General features: G+C 45.6%; 1 protein-coding gene and 1 non-coding gene across 4 annotated transcripts in view; one reads left to right on the top strand and one right to left on the bottom strand.

Moving 5' to 3' along the window:
* Ago2 (argonaute RISC catalytic component 2) overlaps positions 1-22,461 on the bottom strand; it is a 120,647-nt gene that overhangs the window by 83,093 nt on the left and 15,093 nt on the right. The window contains exon 1 of one of the 3 annotated variants that reach the window (XM_063231019.1): positions 15,881-15,935. The exons of 1 other annotated variant lie outside the window; for it this stretch is intronic. Coding sequence is in view for 1 of the 2 variants with exons in the window: in XM_063231017.1 (XP_063087087.1) it covers positions 777-807 (31 nt within the window). In the remaining variant the exon portion in view is untranslated. Of the gene's footprint in view, positions 1-776; positions 882-15,880; positions 15,936-22,461 lie in introns of those variants that run through there. One more of the 3 variants, XM_063231017.1, reaches the window with a different exon arrangement.
* LOC111757850 (small nucleolar RNA SNORA2/SNORA34 family) lies at positions 18,916-19,052 on the top strand. The gene has a single exon (XR_002792111.1). It is a non-coding gene; the product is annotated as a small nucleolar RNA SNORA2/SNORA34 family (small nucleolar RNA).

The following is a 22,461-nucleotide window of genomic DNA, read 5'->3' as shown; positions in this document are numbered from 1 at the left end:
GCTCGGTGAGGAGTCAAGGATCCAAGGGGCTGGGTGATGGCCCCAGTGCCTGGCAGCAGATCACAGAGTGAGCATTCCAATTTCCAACTCACCATGTGCCAAACACACCCACTGACTTGGTAACCTCCCTTATTAGAGCACAGGGACATCTTTTGACTGTCAGAAATGACTCTTTTTCTCCAGAAATGCTAATTCTTTTTTTGCCCCAAATGTACAAGAATTTGACCCACTGCCCTTGTGTTCCTCATCTAGTAAAGGAGTCAAAAAAGGCCTAAAGTCTCTATTTTGCACTGATTTATAATAAATAACTCATCGCAGGTGCTATGAGTGTTTCCCAGTATCTACAAAAAATGTTCAGTTTCTTCTTTTAAGCTTCTGTAAAAATTTAAGAAGTAATGGCTAACACTGCTGTGCCAGACAAGGTAAACGCTTACCATGTATCATCTAGTTGACTACATATCACAGGTAACACAAACATGGTCTCCATGGTCCCCATAGGAAATGGGGACCCCAGCACAGCCCTTGTTTGACATAGCACAGGCCTTGTATTTATCAGAGCACATGAGGTTTGCCACCAGACAGCTGACTTCCAGAGAGAACAGATACACTTAAACCAAATGAAGGAGATGTGGAGCTCACCGTGCACACACAGCTTCCTCAGCCGCCAGGTACTGAGGGTGATTGTGCCAAGCTGCAGGCACACTGTGTCACCTCCCTGCCTGCTCCATGCCCTCCTCCAAGCACCCTCAACAAGCCTGTCTGCGGTCAGAACTCACCTCCAAAAGGGACAGGCAGATACCTGCACATTCCATCCAGGGAAGAGGTAGGGTACAGGGGCTGCACCCCACACAGATGCTTCAACCAATGATGCTTCAATCAATGGACAGCAGAACAAACAAGGTGAGCTCTTTTACTTCTTAGTATAAAATAAATTCCAAATGGGCACAAAACTGTAAATATCTCATATTTAAATTAAAATCAGTCACAGAAAAAAAGTTTTTTTGTTTTTTGTCTTTTTAAGCCAGAGTTTCACTGTGCAGTTCAGGCTGGCTGGAATTCACTTCGTAGCCCAGGCTGGCCTCGAACTCATAGCAATCCTCAGCCTCCCGAGTGCTGGGATTACAGTTGTGTACCACCACGCACAGCACAGAAATATTTTTAAATTTAATAACTTTCTATATTTTTACGATGGGAATGGTTTTTCTCAGAAGCAGAAAGCAGGGACCACAAAAGACAAACTTGACTACATAATGTTTTTTAGTGGCATCTATACAGAATAATGAGTTTTTGGCACATTTGTAACATTCTTTTTTTCTTTTTTGGTGGTTCATGCTAAGCAGGTGTTCTACCATTGAGCTACATTCTCAGCCCTACAAAAAGATTTTTAAACTTCTCTAGTTGCAGGCAAAATTAGAACATAAGTTTATATAAATTAGTAAGATTAAAAATGCCAATAGGAAATGGGAAAGAAAAAAAAAACAAATAATGCAGACAAGAAACACTAGTAGTACAAAACATACTTAGCCTGTAATTAAAGAAAAATTAAAACTGCAAACAATGTTCTGCTGTGAAGCATGGCTAACACAGGGGAACACAAGTGGCCTGGGGATTGCTGGACCGTGGGCATGGTCTGCCTGCAGCACTGGGAGACTGTAGCTTCTGATCCAGAGCCATGACCTCCAGGCACAGTCTTAAAGAAAGTCCCTCCACCCCTGCCATGGGGTACCCAGGCCCTGTCCTTGCCTACTGTAGGTGACACCCAAAGTGACTGAACATCTACCAACAGGAAACTGGCCAGACAGACTGCATAACCGTTCAGTGACACTGTGCAGGTACATCCCTCATGCAGAAAGAACAGGTAGTAGGCAACAGTCCCCCAAGGCAAGATGTCATCCTACGTCCTGTGTTTACACACAGGGTGTGTGAGCAGGGGTACTCTCAGGTGGAGTGTAAAACACAACACTCACAGTGATCATTACTGACTGCTTAAGCTGCAACCAGTCTCTCTATAATTCTTTGTTTCTGCATTTTTAAGTAGGCTTTCATTCTCTTACTCGAAAAATAACAAAGTTATTCTTTCACAGCCTAGAGGCCAACAGTGCTTGACCATCACTGTTTTTCTCTCTGAAAATTTCCAAAGTTAAAGAAAATAGTTAGCAGTGTCACTGCCCTACTTTCCAGATACACACAGAACCTTAACGTTGCAGCCATCAAAACCTGAGGTGAGAATGCTTCATCACTTTGCATCTCAGGACAAGGTGGGGTGAACAGTGGCAAGAGCCAAGAGATGCTGACACAGGTAGGGGGCAGCTCTGGCCCAAATCCAAAAGGATGACTCATTCTCTGAGAAGGCTAGAAAACCACCTCCTGTATGCATGCCTTTCCCACAAGCACTGTGACTCCAAGCACCAGCAAATGCCTCAGACAGCAGTGCTGGCAGCAATGGCTAAGGAGGCACACAGCTCAGTCAGCACTGTGACCCCAACCTGCAGGGAGTTTTAGTGGCACATCTACCTACTAAGGAAAAGTACCATTCTTACCCATTCCTCTGTGTCATGTTTGCATACATGCATGCACGCACCAGCTATGCTGGAAACAAACCCCTTGTCATAGGTGAAGACTCACCAAGTCTGGCTGCTACTGGTTCCATAATTGCTTTTCTGGAACAGCTACATTCAACATCACTTGGGCTGGGCCAGGCTCATGGTCACCACCAGCTTTCCCACCTATGCTGGACCCCTCCTATGAGACTAATTCCTGACCTCAAGCCTGAATCTTGTAAGGGTCCTGAACAAGTCAGCACTCAGACACTGCCAGCCATCTCAGGTCTGTTTAACCCTGCCCTGTCTGCAAAACTTGTGAGGGCTCAAGAATTAAAGGGAAAGAATCAAGGAGAAACAATGACATCAGGAATGAAACACATGAGACTGTGGGCACAGCTCAGTGGTATAGTACTTAAATGGTGTGAGGCACTGGGTTCAATCCAAGCACCGACACAATATAAGAAAAAAAATGTTGTCCCACACGCCCACTACATGCCTTAGCCCTCTCTCTATCTTGAGAAGAGTAAATATCTATTTTTGCCAGTGAGGTAGTGAAACCTACAGACATGTTTCAGTTATCTGCTAAACACACAAGCCCTGCACACTCTACAGCACAAGGCTTGCATCACCTGCCACTGGGAGAACTGGCAGATGGCCCTACCACTAGGGCCACTTGGCACCAGTAGTCCCAGCAAAGGCCCAGCCACAGGGCCCAAGACTGTCCTCTCTGGGTATGCCACCCACTGCTGAGCTCATGAGAGAGAAGCCAGATATGGTAGTGTACACTTAAAGCCCTCTGGGAGGCTGAAGCAGGAAGATCACAAGTTCTAGTCCTGCCTGGATAAGTCAATGACTTAGTGAGAATTAACCTCAAAAAATAAAAATAGAAAAAAGACTGGGAATATAACATGACATAATATGTATGAGGGCCCTGGTTCAATTACCAGTACCACCAAAAAAAACCAAACAAACAAGGGAGGAGGAGGAGACTCAACAATGACCAGGTAATAGGCATTCCACACAGCCACCAAGTCGCTGATGGAGGCCACACAAGTAGGAAATGGATTCCACAAAAGCTCCTGTGACACTATGAGCCACTACACCAAAAAGAACCACCTGAGACAAAGGCAGCAGTATTCAGGGCCAGAAGCCAGGTCTAGTACTGAAGGGGTGGCCTCCTGAAGCTTTCTTCCTGCCACTGTTCTGCCATGTTTTACCCAGAGCCAGAGATGGTTCCTACTTAACATGCCAGTTTTTTGATTTCACAGGATGATGCTCACTCCTTCTCCATTCCTTGCTAGGTCAGACCTGAAGGCCTTTCAGAAGTACCTCAGGTTCCCCCCACTGAATAAGCCCATATCACAGATAACCAGCCGATGGTGTTCCTCCTGTGCTGTCTACACAGTCACCCTGTATGTTGGAGCTGCACCAGTTCGCCACACACACACAGTACACCAAGCTGTAGAGCTCCCAAGGGGAGAAACACGCTTCGCTGTACCCTTACCTGGTCTAGAATGGGACTTCTGCTTCCTTTGTCCCTTGGTCCCTCTTCCAAAATGAGCAGAACAGTACACAGAGGGAAGGGCAAGGACCTGAATGCTCCAGACCCTTAGGTGCCTCAACACACCCCGGATGTACACACATGCACACATGTACACATATACCCAGTGCCTCCAGGCAGGATGACTTCAGATGCAGCCAGCAGCATCCATGACTCCCACTACCCAGCCCTTCTGTGTCTTCCTGCCTCTGCTCTGCTCTATTCAACCCACTGGAGGGGAGAAATGCAACAACTTGCCCTTTGTCCCAATAAACTTCTCCCTCCTTGATGTTTCCTTTGTGTGTTTTCCACCCCTACCAGAGTCTACTTTGCCTGGTAGTTGGTAGTTTGCAAGAGAGAAGACCATTTTCATAACACCCAGAGCCCTGTGCTCCAAGCACCATGCTAATATCCGGCAGGGCAACACTCTTGGTAAGCATTCAATGAAACAAACTGTCACTCAGTATTTAGGATAATGTGCCTGATGCCACCAAACAGTCAACATTAGAAAGGGTCATCCAATGAGGATGCAAGTTTGTGCACTGCATTTATCTTCTCAACTAGTATGAAAAATTTTAGGAAGTGGTCTTTCACTGTCTCCACTTCCTGGATGAGATGCAGTGAGATAAATTAAGACACTATTAGGCCCAAGTGTGGTGACACACACACCCATAATTCCAAATTCCAAGCCAGTCTGGAGTACACACATTGAGTTGCAGGCTTATGTATCGAGACCCTATTTCATATAAACAGCAAAAACAGCCCCTCTTATGAAAACCACTCCACAAAACAAAACAATAAAGACACAATTAGGATCACAGAAAGCAGACATGGTGGGAACTAAAGCCCGATTTAGTCTCACACATACTGAGTGCTCCACATGTCCAGTGACAATGACAAAAAGTCTGCCCAAGATCAGCAGGACTGGAAAAAAAGATGGCAAGAGGCAGTACAATTGCCTGAAGATCTGCAGTTACGGGCTCATGTGCGGATACTAAATCTGTTCTATTTGTAGGGCCTTTACCAGGAATGATCAAAAATACAGTGAATGTAGCTGCCAAGCGCCGCCCAACAGAAAGGTAGCCTTTTTTGCAACTTAAAGACATGAAAGGGGGCTTTCAGAACTGCATGAGAAAGTGGCAAGGACCCAATCAATACACAGCCATTAGAGAAATGAAAATTAAAAGGATACTGAGATTCTATCTTACTCCAGAAAGACTGGCTATCATCAAGAGATCAAATAACAAATGTGGGGTCTTTGCTAACAGTATATTTTTATACTGTTATTTTATAACAGTATATTTTTACATACTATTAGCAAAACAGTATATATATTTTATATAACACTATTTTTGCTGACAGTATAAACTAATACAACCACTATGCAAATCAGTTTGGAGACTCCTCAAAAAACTTAAGAGATTCCATTCAATCCAGTTGTTCGCCCCAAAGAGGTAAAGGCATCATGTTACAGTGATACTTGCACACCTAGGTTCATACCAGCACAATTCACAATAGCTCAGTCTTGGAAGCAGCCTATATATCCATCAGTAGAAGAATGTACTAAGAAAATGTGGTATTTATATACAATGGGGTGCTATTCTGCCACAAGGAAGGATATGCCATAAGTCATTTGTAAGATAGTAACATAAAAAAATGAAGGTACACAAGAGAGATGAGAACAAAATCAGCAAGTAAGACAAGACTGAGGGAGCTCAGCAGGTCAAGCACTTGCCTGGTAAGAGCAAGGTTGTGAGTTCAATCCCTGGTACTAAAATAAAGTAAAATAACATTTCAAAAGAGACAATCTGACTGATGAGGTCCACAATCATGGGAACCTTCACTGTCTTGCCTTGGCCACCCTTCTCTTTACTCAGATCCCACTGCACACTGGTATATCAGGATCACGGGGGCCAAAAGATTCAAATATATAAGCTGAACAGGTGGCACATCCTATAGTCTTAGCACCCTGGGAGGCTGAGTCAGGAGGATTGAAAGCTGAAGTCCAGTCTGAGCAACTGAGACCCTCCTCCTCAAAAAAATAATAAAATAAAAAAGAGGTGGGGGTGCAGCCCAGTGTGAAGGCCATGGGTTTGCTCTATGATGAGATGCCAGCATCTACCTCTTCTTAAACACCACTGCTTAACTAGCCAACCTAGTTACTGCATTGCTGAGTATCAGGCCTTGGGTTTCCTGTTTTCACAGCTCTGTGAGACCTAAGCCAGCTCCAGTATGGACAGGAGGCTGAGACTGCAGGCAGCAGAGTGAGCCGCACAAGACTTGGGATTAGCTCTGACATCGCCTCTTTATCTGGCCAGGACTGCATAGGGCCTCCTATAGCCCACCCCAATGAAGCCAAGCTAGCACTGGCTGCCATGATCTACACTGAGGTGCAGCACAATCTGCCTCTGCCACATGTCACCAGGAAGGAAATGCTGGTGTGCATTCTGTGACCATCCAGGGCACACAGTCAACTATGTGGTCTACTGCTTAAACCTGACATTGGTCAGGAGCTCTTCTGGAAGGACAGTACTGTGGTGTTTTAATGGTTCCCCTCCTGGTCCTCTTTCTCCTGCAGAGCAGGCTGTGTCCCTCCCCTAAGCTGAATCAAGACCTGGGGAAGAAAGTCACACAGCTTCCACCTCACTTGCCTGAGAGGTCTGCTTCCTAGGCTCTTCACCAGGCTCCAGCTGCCATGTTCTGGGCAGGTGAGTGGAGACTCTGCAGACACCTCCAGCCCTGAGTCACTCCATTTCCCCAGGGAAGGTACAACAGGGCAGAGATAGACATCACCTCTGGCACCGTCAAATTCCTCACCCAGCACTCCACCAGAAGGAGCAAAGAGCTGCTGTTCCACCCTACTAAATCTGGAGGAGTTTCATACAGCCCTGGGAAACTACAGCAAGCACAGGCTAAGGACCCCTTTTATCTAAAGTACCCAAATCAGAGTGTTTTGGGTTCTACATTGTTTTTAGACTTTGGAATATTTGCAGATACACAATGAGTCATCTTGGGTATGAGATCTATGTATAAACACAAAATTCATTGATGTTTTGGGGCTGGGGATTTAGCTCAGTGGCATAAGCGCCTGCCTTGCAAGCAGGCAGTCGTGAGTTCGATCCCTGGTACCGATAAAAAGGAAAAAGACAAAAAAAAAAAAAAATTCATTGATGTTTCATACAGTCTTTTGTTTATTTGTTTGTTTGGAGACAGAGTCTTCCCAAGTAGTTCAGGCTAATCTTGAACTCACTATGTAGCCCAGGCTGGCCTTGAATTTGTGGCAACTTTTTGCCTCAGCCTACTGAACACTGGGATTACAGGAATACAACAACATGCCCAGCACATAAAGATCTTATACAGATAGCTTAAGGGTAACTCTATATACTCTTAGTGCTCCTACACTTTGCTATGATCTGCCACACAAGGTAAGATGTAGTTTTCCACCATGGCATCTCACTGATGCTCACCAAGTTTTAGATTTGAGTATTCTCAGGTTTTAGATTTTCAGATTAGGGATTCTCAACCTGTACCAATGTTTTATATAGTGCCATGTCAACTAGACCTTCAAAGTTATTATGTTCCCTAAACTAAGGTCGCCAATTCAGTGCAGACAGTTTTGATATCCAACTCCCAAGATGAAGGCCCATGACCTTAGAAATACGTGTGGGGCTGGCAGTGCACACTGGAAGCCCTTTGTCCAACATATTCCTAAGGTTAAGAACATGGGGGAGCACAGTACTGTGGAACTCTACTAGTCTCGGGCTCCAACAGCATAGCCATCAGCTACTGAGAAGACAACTTCCCCTGCAGAGCAAGGAAGGATGTGCGATAAGACACGAGGCTTGCAGGTAGGGATATCTCTGGGGCAAGAAAAGCACAAGGTTGGTAAGCTCAGAGAAACTGAGCTCTCCCAGGGTCAGGGACTGCTACAGGAGTGATCTGAAAACCCTCTTGCTTCCCTCTGATGGTTGTCCTCGTACCTCTGGGACTGCCACCATCCTGTGGACCCTTAGTATACACCAGTGTCCTCTGTTATCCAATTAGAGCCTACCCTCCTTGGAGACAACCATGTCTCCTGTATCTTCTTCTGGAATGCTCCCCTCAGCTTCAGGCTTGTCTGACTTCAGGAGGAAGAACAAGTCCCCTGGACAGCTCCTTGCCCCAAGCAGGGACCTGCGTTCATCTGCAGACCAGCAGTCTCCTTCAGCTGGCTCCAGCAGCACACAAACATGCTGCCCCTCTTACACAGCCAGACGAGGATCTTAAAAGCAGAGAAACAACCAGGACCAGATAGCCAGCTCCAGTAACAATGACAGAGGAATGATATTGTCAAGATGTGAGGAGAAAACAACCTGCAATCTATAGATGTATACTCAGAAGAACTTTCTAAAGAATGAAGTTACGCTGGGCATGGCAGTACACATCTATAATCCCAGCCACTCAAGAGACTGAGACAGGAGGATCCCACATTCAAGGGCAGGCTGGGCAACTTAGTAAATTGTTGTCATAAAATAAAATAAAATAAAATAAAATAAAATAAAATAGGCTGGGAAATATGTAGTTCAGTGGGAGAACTCTTGCCCAGCTCATATAAGGTCCTAAATTCATTCCCCAGCACTGCAAAACAAATACCAAAATGTTCGCAGGTAAATACCAAGTGACCCAACCACACACACCTACTTGAGAGGAAAACCCTTTGGGTTCTCTTCCTCCATCACCCACCAGTTGGCCTGTCTGCCAACTCATCTGTGTGTCCTCCCTGCTCCTCTGTCAGCTACACTCCAGGCCTTTGTTCACCATGCAAATGGAACTACTTTTGCCAGGGTCCCATGGTCAGACTTCAGCCTCACTCATCAGGGGCACCAGGCACTTTAGAACACCCGTGGGACTCTGGCTTCCCTAGCTTCTCCTACCACTTCACCCATCTCTCCCTCTTTTCATCACAGGTCAGAGACCCAACCTAAATCTATACCTACCCTTGGGGACACTGTCAAATATGTGACTTCCCATGTTCCCTACAGCCTTACATCACTGGTCTCCACCTGCCCTGACATCTGTGGCCCACTCTGCATCTCTACTGGGATGTCCAAAGATGACTATGAGAACTGTCTGCATTCACTGGCTCCATGTCCTACCCACCCACCCCCAATCCCACATCAGGTGGGCCTCCTGACTCCTCTGGAGCCATGAGACTGGGGACAAGATCCCTCATGGTTAATATCTCCCCTGTGCCTCAGTCATGAGGCCATTGCTCAGGCCAAAGTACTGGCGCTGAGACCTGAGAAATGCCTGGCTCTCTTTTTCTCAAATCAGCCAAAGAGGGCATGCTTTGGCCACTGGCTATCCTTCCCCATTGTCTTCATTACCAACCCACCACCATCGCCACAAGAATGGACTGCCACAATTTGCTTCTTGCCTCAGGGTCCTCCCACCACCTCTGAGGTTGCTTAACCACAGCACTGGGCCACTCTAACGAGAGGTGCAGCTTAGCTATTAGTTACTTCAGATGCTGCTCCTGCCTCTTCTGGCAGGGAAAGCACCCAAGTGTGGCCGAGATCATAGAGGAAGTGATCTAGGCCCATTATTAATACCTCCAAGTGGCAAGCCCCAGTGAGCTGTGATGAACACAGCTAGCCTTCCTAAAGATTCCCTACTTTCAGCCCTATGATCACAAAGGTGTTAGCTGTCAATCAGCTTGCAATGCCTCCCTGCACCAATGAATAACTACTGTGACCACTGCAGGTGTCATGGAGCCCCACACCCACTTGAATCATTCATAAGCCTGGACCAACCAGAAGGCTTGAGTTTCAACCAATCACAAGCCTGCACTGGGACTGATCACAGGTCTACAGCTGCTATATAAGCAGCACTCGTGTCACACTTCCTGTTCCAGTGTACTGACTCCTCCATGCTACAGCATAGGTCCTGTTAAAACAAAGACTTGATCTGGTGGTCTTATAAATTCGTTTGTGATGTATTTCTCAGGCAGTGTAGGCTTGCAAAGTCCTGCAAATATACCCAGGATCCTGAAAAGTATGGACAGAGCAGTCATTTCAAAAGAAAGAGCATTGAATACTAGGGGCTATTAGTCCTAAAGAGTTCCAGAAATGAACACCAACAAAGATCACCAACCGAGAGCAGCACCTGGCAAAGTCTCCTGAGGGCATCAGATATCCAGTATTATCTGGCATAGTCCAGTGGCATCAGGACTGCTAGCAGAGCTGCACTTTGCAGATTCACAATTTCCATCTGAGTCAAGGAATGCTCAAGTGATTGAAAACAGTGCCACCATTGGCCCCTCAGTTCCTTTTCACATACAATTCACATCAAGTTCACCACCCCAACTCTAAACTACCAAAGTGAATCTAGAGTGTAACTCCCCACCCTCCACTTTACATGCAGGTCAAAGACATCATATTCCCTGATGTCTGCCTCTATTCCCCTGAAGTTTGACCACAAGCCACAGACTGGTTAACACTCCCTGCCCCCGTGGCATTCCACATCCATCAGGGGAAAGAGCCCAAGTCCTCACCAATCCCACAAAGGCCCCTCATCTGCTCACCTTGTGCTGCCTGCCCCAGGGCCTCTGCACCTAACATTTCCTTTGGTCTGAGCACTCTCTTCTCAGAGATCTACATGGCTTGCCTTCACTCACCCCCTTCAGGTCTTTGTTCAAATGTCACCTTCATAGGAACCACTATTGGTCGCTGTACTGAAGAGGCATTTGCCTCCCAAACCTACCTCTCTTCTCCACAGCACTCACTGTCCGACACTATGTAATCCATCTTCACTGTGCTGGGTAGAACAGGAAGATAGTGTCCGTTTGTTCACTGGGACACTCCCAGCAGACAGCAGCCTGAGGAACAGCTTCGCTGTGACCCTAAGGCTCTTCTTATTCCATCACCATTCTAGAAGCTTTTGGCTCTCAGCGAAGGCCTACTGACTTTCCTTCTATAGCAACTGTGTGTGGCTGCCCAGCTATGCTACTGGGTTCCCCTCCCCTGGTAGTCTGACATATGATAGACAGGTCAGCTGTGAAAACTCATGCCCCCCACCCCCAACTCTGAGCTCAGCCTGAGTCCCGAGGTGGCCACATGGAGCAGCACCTGCTCTTCATATCCCTAGGGATGCACATGAAGGGAAAGTCAGCTTCCAGAGGGGAATTATTTGGGGCCTTCTGTTTTAAAAGCCTCATCCACTCCAACCAACATGGCCCTCCCTGGTTGCTAGGCCTTTCACAATGAACACGTGAATCTTTTCTGACTGAATAAAACTGACTTCATTTTAATTAATTTTGGTTTTCTAAGAAACGGTCTCATGAAGTAGTTTTGGCCTTAAACTCACTATGGAGCTCTGGTTGGCCTCAAACTCACAGCAATCCTCCTGAGTCCCTGAAGCATCTGTACCTCTCAGACACATATTAGGTCTTTGTGGACTGACAAAATCATGTGGGGCTCTGCCTCTGAATCTGTATGTTAGAATGCAGGCCAGCCAGGTGCTATCAAGTGTTGAAGCTGGTGATGGGGTATGACTCTCCTTTCATGCACATGTAAAATTTAGAAGTGATATTCTTTCTTTTTTTGTTGTTTTTTTGGCAGTGCTGGGAAGGGAACCCTGTGGTCTCACAACAAGCTACATCTCCAACCCTGAAAGTACTTCCTAAAGCTTAAATTAAAAAACAAGAAAACCCCACCATGACGGAGGAGAGCCCCTGGCCAGAAGAAGGGTGGGATGGGGTGGTCTTCTCTATAGGAGCTCAAGATGGCTTTGTGGGTCACCTGTCCTGAGGGCAGAGAGGGAGGCTGAAGCTTTCCTCAGGGTTTTCTAAACAAAGGTGTGTCAGAAGCTGCTGACAAGGGTTTCATCCATACACTGGTCCACACTGGGATTGAATTCCCAGCAATTTTCTCTTGACTGTCAAGTCGAACAAGAAAAGGAACAAGAAAAGGCTTGGGGATGCAGTTCAGCGGTACAATGCTTGCCTGAAAGAACAAGGCCCTGAGTTTGATTCCTGGTACAAAGAAAAGAAAAGATGACAAACATGTGAGCAAGTGCAACAGCAGGAACTTTCAATAAAGGAGCAAGAAGCCACCAGCAAACCAGCTTAAAGACTTTAAATTAGCCGAGAAAGGCAAGAACATTACATTAATAGGTATCCACAAGAAAAGTTTCAGATGTGTCAGGTTCACAGACAGACCCATTAGCTAACTTCTACAGGACAGAGTACAGCTCAGGAGTAAGTCCTTCCAAATAAGATGTAACTACCTCTCTACTCTGCTTGCTGTTCTGAGCCTTACAGTTGTGAAGTACACTAAACATAACATAACCAGCATCATAAAATAAGTTGTACGAACTGAGTTTTCATGATTATAAATCAGTATGCTCACAGTAACTAACATATTTACAACTCAGGTTTACTGAAAACAAGGTGCTATTTTTTATAATCACATACACAGTAGTAACAGTGAAATGTTTCATTCCAGAACACAAATCACACTTTGATTCACCTGAGGAACATCACAGACCTGGCCCCCAAGAGGGCCCAGCACATACATGGCCGACATGGACAAGTAGCCCACAGGTTGATGTGTCCTGATAAAGTTGCACGTGTTTATAATTCTAGCAGGACTTGACGGTACAGCAAACCAACAATTCTACATTAAAAATCACAAAATGTTTAAACAACCCAAATATTCATAGACAAGTGAGTGTAAACAAATTGCAGTATTTATACCCAAACTGGAATACTACACAGCCATAAAAAGGCGCTGAATACTGACAAATATAACACTATGGATGAACTTGAAAACACTAATGCAAAAGGAGCCATCCGCTGCTACACAATCCATATTTATGAGGTCTAGAGCAGGCAGACCACTGTGGCAGGGACACACTGTGGCTGCCTGGGCTGGGAAGGATGGGGCCATGCTGATGGGCACAGGGTTTCCATCTGGGGTGATGACAGTGTCGGGAATATACAGTGGTAATTGCACAACACGATAAAGACACCTAACGCCACCAACTGCCCCTCACAGGATGACTATTTTGAGAGCTTGTCTGGAGGTTCTAGCAGGAGAGCATTACCACTTGCAGACCCTTGACCCAGTCCTTTTCTCTCTCAGGGGTGGTTGCCCTCTTCAACCAAGGATGCAGCTTCAGAAGGGACATACATGGAGTAGTGAAAGGGGAAAGTGTGTCCCTAGCCAGCCAGATCAGCTGGATGAACGCTGGAGATAAAATGGGGTACTAAGTCACAGCCAGATTCCCCTCACATCCAGGGTTACTATTCTGTTTTGCACACATGTGAATAACACCTGATTTATGGCTGTCCAGCGTTGAGCTATTCACACTCCACCAAGAGGGGAACTGAGACCTCCCCGATGGCCTTGTTGGAGAAGACACTCACTGAACCTAGGACCCGCTTCAGGCACCATTCCCCATGATACACCAGTTTGGGGGAGCCAGGGCTTGGCACGCTCTGCCTCCGGTCAGCACAGCTATTGTTTTCCAGGTAATAGTGTTGAGTGAGACAGAGATTGCTGGTCAGAAAATGGCTACCCTGTGGTGCTTACTGTTGCTGGGAGAAGTGCTGCACCTTAGTGTTGCTACTAGCCTCCATCCCCTCCAGAGCTGGCAGCAAGTCCATGGGTTCCAAAATCCTGTCTGACCTACCCGTCCCTTTGCAGGGACCCTGGCCAGTAGGCACGACTTCTCTACCTGTGATACCTCTTCTGGCACTAAGACCCTTATATTGCTTGTGGATGGGGCAGGTAGCCAAGCTGGCTGTGAACCTCAGCAGACACCTCTCATTCCTCAAAACCACAAAGCAATGGAAGGTTGAGGGCAGGTCATGGGTTGGTGAGCCTTTCCTGCAGCAAGCAGTCCTGGCCAAAAAACATACCACATCCTGGCCTGTGGGAGCAGGCTATGCCTCCGTGGTTTGAATCCCTCAATCTGCCTGCCTGGAAAGGCTCTGATTACCAAGCAGAGGACAGAAGCAGTGAGGAGGAATATCTGCCAGATATTATTCTCTAATTCTCTAGTTGCTTCAAAAAGTGACAGAAGATCACCTGCTGATTCACAGAATGGTGTCTACTATTCAACCATGGGCTGAATGGGCTCTGCAGGATAGTGCTCACCTGGCCAGCCAACATCTGCAGTCCCTGTGGGAGTTCAGCTGGTTGGTTGCTATCAGAAGATAAGAGTTTTTGCTCTGCTCATATGGGTGTGGTCACACAAAAAGAGAGGTGACTTCAAACACAGGCAGACAAAATTTAGACGCTAAAAAAGGCGGAAACTTCAAACACAAACCAACTAGCCACATCAGAAACACACCCCTAGCACTGTATAAAAAAGACACATACAGCAGGAAGACACACACTCCTCAGGATGGCTGCACAAAATCAAAACAGCTTCAATGAAGCAGTGACCTGGCTCTGCAAAGACGCAGACATAGACTGCATTGGACTGATATTCAAAACCAAAGACATAGCCATCAATGGAGTTGAAATAACTTGGACTGACTACTTGAGAAAAAGCAAGCAGAAAGACATCGCTGAAATTGCAGGCACACACATCAAGTCAAGAGAATGCACTGACAGAAACCAACCAACTACCAAGTCACAGGTTGTGGTAAGTAACATTGGCAACATCTCAAAAACACCTGTTTAATTTTTTCACTGTCAGAAAGCTACAGCCTAAGGACATGGCTCTGTTTCTCCCTCATCACGTGAGGCCCTCTTTAGACCCCACAGTCTAGACCCCAACACCCGCTGACCCCTAATATTTTGTGTGCTGAGATGAAAGGTGGAATGCAGAACCTGTAGCCCCTTCGCCAGGGCCATGTGAGGAGGACACAGACATGGCAACTGTGGAAAACATGAGATGAGGTGAAGTAAATTTTCAGCTGCAAGCCAACTGCTGCATGACAGTGGGGAAAGGGCCGGCAGATCCTCAGTTATTTGGCAAAGTTTCATAAGATGCCTATCTTAAGCAGGTCCCAGGAAGAATGAACTTTCACTAGCACAAAAGAAGCCAAGGATGGGCAACAAAACCAGGGCTATATGGCACACAACATCCCATGTCATGAGACCCTAGGTTGTCCCATGCCTGGCTGAGTCAGGATATATATATTCTATAGAGTTGGCAGCCTCTCAGATCCTCCATGGAACGCAGCCACAGCAAGATGACACAGCTGCCCTTTCCACTGCCCACCTACTGCCTCCTCCTCCCTCTTGGGCTTCAGCCACCAAGGCCCACCACCATGAGCTGGGCCTCCTCTAGGGGCTCCCAAGGTAGCACGCCTGTTTTCTTTGCTCCTCACCCACTGCCCTACATATGTGCTTTTGTACCAGTGAGCAAGGCTCCCCATCCTGACCTGTGTGCCTCCATCTGATCAAGGGCTCCCTGCAGGTAGGAAAGTCCTACTCTGGTACCGCTTTCTCTACAGCACCTAGAATAGAGTCCTGCACAGAGCAGGTGCTCAATACAGCAAAGGGCGGGAGGGAACAGAGGCTCAGCAAGAGAGAGACTGCAAAGAAGGATATAAGGAGCATAGGAAAGGCACAGCACCAAGGGTGGAAACAGATGATGAAGCGCTGCCTTGTCCCTTGTCTCGGTAAGCAAGCACAACTCTCCAGCAATAAGGCCAACATTCAGAGGGTTGTCTGGCGCAGAACAGCCAAGCAGACACTTTAGCAGAGGGCTGCACCATTCACCCATGTTTTGCTTTAAGCAGATCAGAAGCCACTGGCAAAAGCATATAAAACCATCCTAGGCCAGGTGTGGTGATACCCACCTGTAAACTTGATCCCAGCCTGGGGAACTCAGCAACTTGGCAAGTTCCTGTCTCAAAATTAAAAAAAAAAATTTTTTTTTAAATTGATGGGCTATTAGTGCAAAAGTCTTGAGTTCAATCTCCAAAAATATAAAACAAAAACTGAAAGTCTTTGTTTTAAACCTAGTTATTTTCTCCTAGTCTCCACAGCCCAGAACAGACATGCCATACACTGCCTGTGCAGATAAGGAAGTTTTGGAATCCCAAAAAATTCACTGATGGCATATTTCCCGCACTTTTTTTTTTAATTTTCATCATGTTACCTCCAGTTTATCCAGTTACTTCAGTTTAAACAGTTAATTATCAAGTGCTCAGTTCTAAAGACAGCAAACATCATTCACTTCAAAACACATAAAACTGCATCAGAGAAAAGACCTAAGCAAACAGGTGTACTTCTCCTCAAGGAGTGAGCAAAGAGCTCCCTCCACCTGGCTGCAGGGCAAGGATTGCAGGACCAGAATGCTCCTCATCAGGCTGGAGTAAGCAAGGAGCATCATGGCATTCAGAGTCGGGGAGAGGAAACCACCCCAAGCCTTCAGGAAAGCACTCTATGTTTCTCTTTTCTCTGTTAGTTTAACCTTTAAAAGAAGGAAAGAAAAAAGCCTGGGTTGGGCTATAGCTCAGTGGTGGAGCACTTGCCTGGCATGTGCAAAGCCCCCAAGTCCCATCACCAGGACGTATCAAAGGAGAAGACCAAGCCCACTGCTGAATGTAAGTGCCCTCCTGCTCCAGGTCCCTACTTCAGTGCTGACGGGATCACCCAAAAGCTGAAAGTTAGAGCACAATGAGAGGCAACTCACAGAAGGAGAAGGGTTACCCCAAATGACTAGGAAATACCTGTTTTCCTGTTGGCTCCCCAGCTACCACCCCAGAGTACAGCATCCCTTTATTCTGATGTAAAAGAGAGAAATGATAGAGCAAAATGTGAAAGAGATCTTTTATCCTATTACCTAATTTTTGCCACCATCCTTCATAAAAGCATGTGAAAATGATTTCAGACATTAGTAAGAGGCAGGAGCAGCTTAAGAAAATGCCTGAAATGTCTGTGGGGTCGGGGTAGGGGATGGCTGGTGAAGACCCCACTGCCCAGAGCTCTTCAAGCTCTGCACACAGCACTCACAAATTCATGGTCAACAAAATCAAGAGTAAAACTCAAGTCAGCATTCACTTGTTCAAAATAGCATCCTAAATAAAATCCATTCAGTTCTTCAATTAAAATGCTGGAAAATTCAAACCCTCTAAGTTAATTTTCCCTTTTATGCCGTAAGTTTGCCCTGCTTCAAAGAATTGCCTGATAAAAGTTCTGTACACCAGTTCTAATCCAGCTAATGCCTCTTTCAGGGTCTAATGTCCAGACCACAGGTCAGCTGTGAGCACAGCAGCCGTGGTCCTACACATGGGGACACTTCTCAGACCCCAGAGGTGACCTGGCACTTTCTACCTGTGACCTAACTCTGAGTCCCTGTTTGGGGGGTAAATAGGTAAATGAAATTCTGCCCTACTCAGAGCTGTTCTGTTAAAACAGGATGATCTTCCTGTATATCCATCTCCACAGCATTGCTACTGACAGATCCTTTCCCCCTGTGCACCTTGGCTCTCCAAAGTCTGGCTTGAATTAAACTGCATTATTGAGTTACAGCACTCATATGTCTGCTCTGCTTCTTCTGTGGCTTTGTTTAGAAAAATTTGACAATGTTCTGGTGAACAACTGGGACAAATGGCCATCAAAGTCCCTTAGAGAACAAAAGATATTTATTCCCACTCAAAAAGGACACTTTATGAGATACACATGCTGACCATGCTGACATCACTCATCCATATCAACCTGCAATCCCTAATCTACAGTCTCGACCTCTGTCCTCAGAACATGATGGAAAATGCTGGACACTGACAGCTGTATAGTCCACTCACTCAGACAGCTCACTCAGACAGTTATTTGAAAAGGACAATATAGGGTCATACCACGGTCCAAGCCAGAGATGAGGACCCTACCCACCCAACCCACTGCTCACCTGCAAATGCTAATCTAGGTGATACCCATACAATTTTCAGACCTCTACCATAATGTCACACTTCTCAAAGGAGCCATGACACCCCTCAATAACCACATTACAATCAATAATGTGCACCAAGCCCTCCCTAGGCATCACAAGTTCTCTCCAGAAATCAAATTATTTTCCCTTCAAATAATTACTATTATGACAACTGCAACAATTAGTAACAATAACAATCATATTGACAATCAGTTATAAACAATTTAATGTAACTAAGCATATATTACTCAATGTCAAATGTAAAAATATAATGCATTATAGGAATTGTGCTAGTACTTATATACCTTTTATATTAATGGATGGCTAGTCATTTTAATAATTAATGATAATAGCCAGCACTATTATCTCTTTTACAGAAGGGGAAACAGGCCCAGCAAGCTTAGTAAGGAGCAGAATCAAATGTGAGCCCAGGTTGCACTTAGGGTCCTGAAGCTGCCCATTGCCTCGAGCTCACACAAAAAACTGAGAAACAGCTCAGAGTGGAAGATTCCTTTCCACCTCACCTCCGTGCAGCATGTGTAGAAGACAACTTACAAAGATCAGATCTTAGCATTAACTGCTCACACCTAAGGGTCCCTGTGATTTTACTCAGCAGCCTGAGTAAAAGGCTCTGACCTGCACTCTGGTACTAACTCCTAGATGTAAAGATGCAGCAAAATAGGCGAGCTCTTGGGCAGTAACCGGCAGGTCCCCAGACCATCCCCAACACTGTACTAGAGACTGCAGAAAGGGCTCTGAAGGAAGAGAGGTGGGGTGTTCTAGGAGTGTCCATAATAAATGACAAAAAGACTTGCTCACCCCTCTGATCTCCACACTAGTTTCCTGACAAAAGCACCAACTCCCATGCCCACTGCACCAAATGAGGAGTCAGGGCAGGGGTGGGAGGGGTGCTGATGACATGACAAATACCCAGCTGGGAGGTGGCTAATAATCAGGAACTAACTGGCCCTGAATCAAGGCTGGCAGCTTCCTGACGCTGTTGGTTTCAAACAGGAGCCTAAAGAGATGTCTTTCTATGGTCTGTTGGCCAATTCAGAACTTGGGCAGTGAAATGGTCAATTCATTAGAATGAAACAGCTTGAAGCAACCCCTCCCTGCACTGTGAGCGGCTGTGAACATGGCAGGCTCCAGTGGCCCAGGACGGGAACCACCCCATTTACCGGGACCTGGACCACCAGAAAACCAAGCAACCCCTGCCCCCACACACACACCAATTTTGTTTTATTTTGTTGAACTTCAATATACATGAAAGTATGGACAGCTATTTTGAAGAGAATGAGAGACTCTACGACAGCATTAGTGACTTCCCTATTGTCTGGTTTTAAAGACCTAAAACGCCTTTCTCATTCAGTTCAGATCAGTTTTATACTATGTTGTTTTGTATGAATTCTCTGTATGCAAAGACATGGACAACTATTTGGAAGAAAACAAGAGACAATATGATAGACAGTGAAGATCTCAGGTCATCTAGCTTTGAAATTTATATCTCTTATGTCTTATTTTGTTCTGTTTTGTTGTGTTTAATTTTACTCCCTTTAAAATAAAAATTAAAAAATAATAATAATAATCAGGAACTGACCACGGCTGCCCATGTGCATGGCCTGCTCCATGGCATCCACCATCTGATCCATAGTGGGTTCCCTTTTTACCTTAAAAGTGGTCATCAACCTAGCTCCCCCATGAAAAAATAAGCACTACTATGAAATATTCGAGACAGTAGGTAAAAAGAAAAAAAATAAATGTAGGCCAACCCCAATATCCGCATAAACAGAACAAAAGAAGGCCTAGAAATAAAGACACTAACAACTACTTGTTGAAAATAATATTAAGCTGGGCGTGGTAGTGCACTCCTGTAATCCCAGCACTTGGGAGACTGAGGTAGGAGGATCATTATAAGTTCGAGACCAGTCTGGATACAAGTGAGCCTAAGGCCAGCCTGAACCACGCAGTGAGAGCCTGTCTCACAAAAAAAAAAAAAAATCTATATACACACAAAGTGATTTCTGTTTCTTTCTATTTATCTATCATTGAAATTCTGTGAAGCAAGCATGTATTCCTGTTTATCATAAAGAATAATTTTTAAAAATTAGCTCTGAATCAAAGGCAAAACTGTCTGTGGACCCTGTACAAACAGGGTGCTCCAGGGTGTGGGGAGGTTAAGTGTCCTCCTGGTAAGATAACACTGAACTGTGATGGGACAGTGCCAGGGCCCTATCATAGCACACAGAGACCATGACTGTACCCACCGCCCTAACTGCACATATGGCATCAACAGGTAGCAAACAGGCACCCTGACCCTCGGGGTCAGGGCTCTGGCACCTACTTGGTAGCAATGCCAGAGGACAATAGCCGTGGGGACAGCACCAGGAACAACTTTCAAACAGGAAGGAAGTCAGGGCTTGGAGACTCTTCCAGCTGGTTCAGATTTTAACTGTGACACAGTGACCACATCTCACTCTGCACTCCTGGCTTCTCAACACCATCCACATACTGCACTATTCTTTATGCCTTAGGAGACCTGGACACAGAAACCTGAACACACAGACACAGACACATAAGGCAGTAACAACCATGGCATGCATGGGGTCTGAAATGCACAGCTTAGAAGAAAGCTGTCAGAGAGCCAGGAACACAAGAAACACAAGAGGCACTGGAAGCTGGAGCCATGTGAGCTCTAGGACTGCCAGCCACACTGCAGAGGTAGAGAGGAAATCAACTTACCTAAGCAACCTTGACAAACACATCCTTACTGTGAGACAGAGCTAAGGATGAAGAGTGATGCACACGGCAGTGCTGTCAGCAGGTCTGCTGCTCACAGGAACAGGGTAGAATCCCAAACTACCTCACATACACACTGGGTTTAAACAGGTGAATACACTGTGGGTAACGACAAGCTATAAACAACGAGAGGGAGGCTAGAATAAACCCTGTGGTGTTGGCTTTGAATCAGGAACAACATTACAAACTTGTAGCTTTTCACATTATCATAGAAGGATATACGAAGTGCGTGAGTGAAAACAAAGTGTTTTCTGGCCATTTCCACTAAGAGTGGCACATTTCCACTGTGCACTTCCACCATCCAGATCTTGGCTTCTAATGCCACCCTACAATAAAAGGAGCAAGCACTCACTGATAAAATGGGCTGGGGTAGGAAAAAATACAAATAAGCCTACAGCATCTGATAAAAGAAAAGTGTTCAAAATGTGATGGGGCCACGAGAAAATGCAGATGTCTCACCTCTCAAAAAGGCTTCCAAATCAAGGTCACAAAGACAAGTCAGAGTGAGGAACTGTTACAGACATGATAACATGGGTGAAGTGCTAGAAAGGGCTCCAGAAATGGACACAGAATATACAGAAAACACAACAGCCAGACAAACAGTCAAATGTGCATCTGATCTGCCAATGAGGTCAGAGAACTACAGTGGTTTGTCACCACCATTCTGTGATTAGACAAAACAGTGACATTAGAAGGAGTTGACCAGGGGATTCCAAACCATTAAAAGAATATTTAGAGGGTGGATATAGCTCAATAGTCAGGCATGTGCAATGCCCTCGACTCAATCCCTAGCACAAAAGAGAAAGGAAGAGAAGGAGGAAGAGAAGCAGTGAAGATATTTATTTTAAAAAAGACAAGATCTTCAAACCACAGAAGATTAGCAAGGTTGGACTTATTTCCTAAAGCTGTAGTTCACAATAAGGAGTTTTCATGTTTTCTTCTGTAATGCACAAATTTGAAATTTTCCACAATAAAAATTCCTCCAAAGCTTTTTTCCAAAGATTACAAACAACACGAATCTGGTCTCTCCGATCAAGCCAGTGAACTGCATCCATCCACGTCCCACACACAGAGGCCCATATGACCCTGCTGTACTTTGTTGGGCACCTACCACATGTGGTACATATGACTGTCTAGGGATTGAGTGGGGTGGCCAAGAAGCCTCTGTCTGTGCCCTTCACCCCATGTTTCCTGCAAAGAGATGCCTAGAGCTTTCCACAGATCTGTGGGTGAATTCACATTGGTGCTCCTGATGCTGTGAGTTCAGATGGCAGGGTGGCACTCACTCTCTCCCTAGCAACAGATCTCACCTCTGACCTCAGAGGACCAGGCTGATCTGCATCCTGGATTTTGTCTTTTCATTCATCTACTTATTGAGGTTCATACATACTGCACTCTATCATAAAGAAATAGGTGTCTGAGAAAAATGTACCTAAATCTAATACTTTACCCCAGCTTGAAAACTAATAGAAAATGCCAGAAATGGTTTGTCACTTAAGCTCTTCATCTTTTAAACAACTGAGATGCCAATGACAAGGGTTGGTAAGGATGTGGAGAAACTCAAGCCTGTGTATGTGGTAATGGCAACTTTAAGTGGTACAGCCACTGGGGAAAACAGCTCTGCAGTTTCTTGGTCCATGCCCAGGTATACACACAAGAAAAATGAAAACATTATGTCCATTCAAAAACATGAACCCAGGGCCGGAAATT

The sequence above is a fragment of the Cavia porcellus genome, unplaced genomic scaffold (genome assembly GCF_034190915.1).
Source record: "Cavia porcellus strain 051 isolate PalLab524CR breed Dunkin Hartley unplaced genomic scaffold, mCavPor4.1 scaffold_19, whole genome shotgun sequence".
Taxonomy (NCBI): domain Eukaryota; kingdom Metazoa; phylum Chordata; class Mammalia; order Rodentia; family Caviidae; genus Cavia; species Cavia porcellus.
The sequence above is the reverse complement of the archived record's forward strand: the minus strand, read 5'-3'. Positions and strand labels throughout refer to the sequence as shown.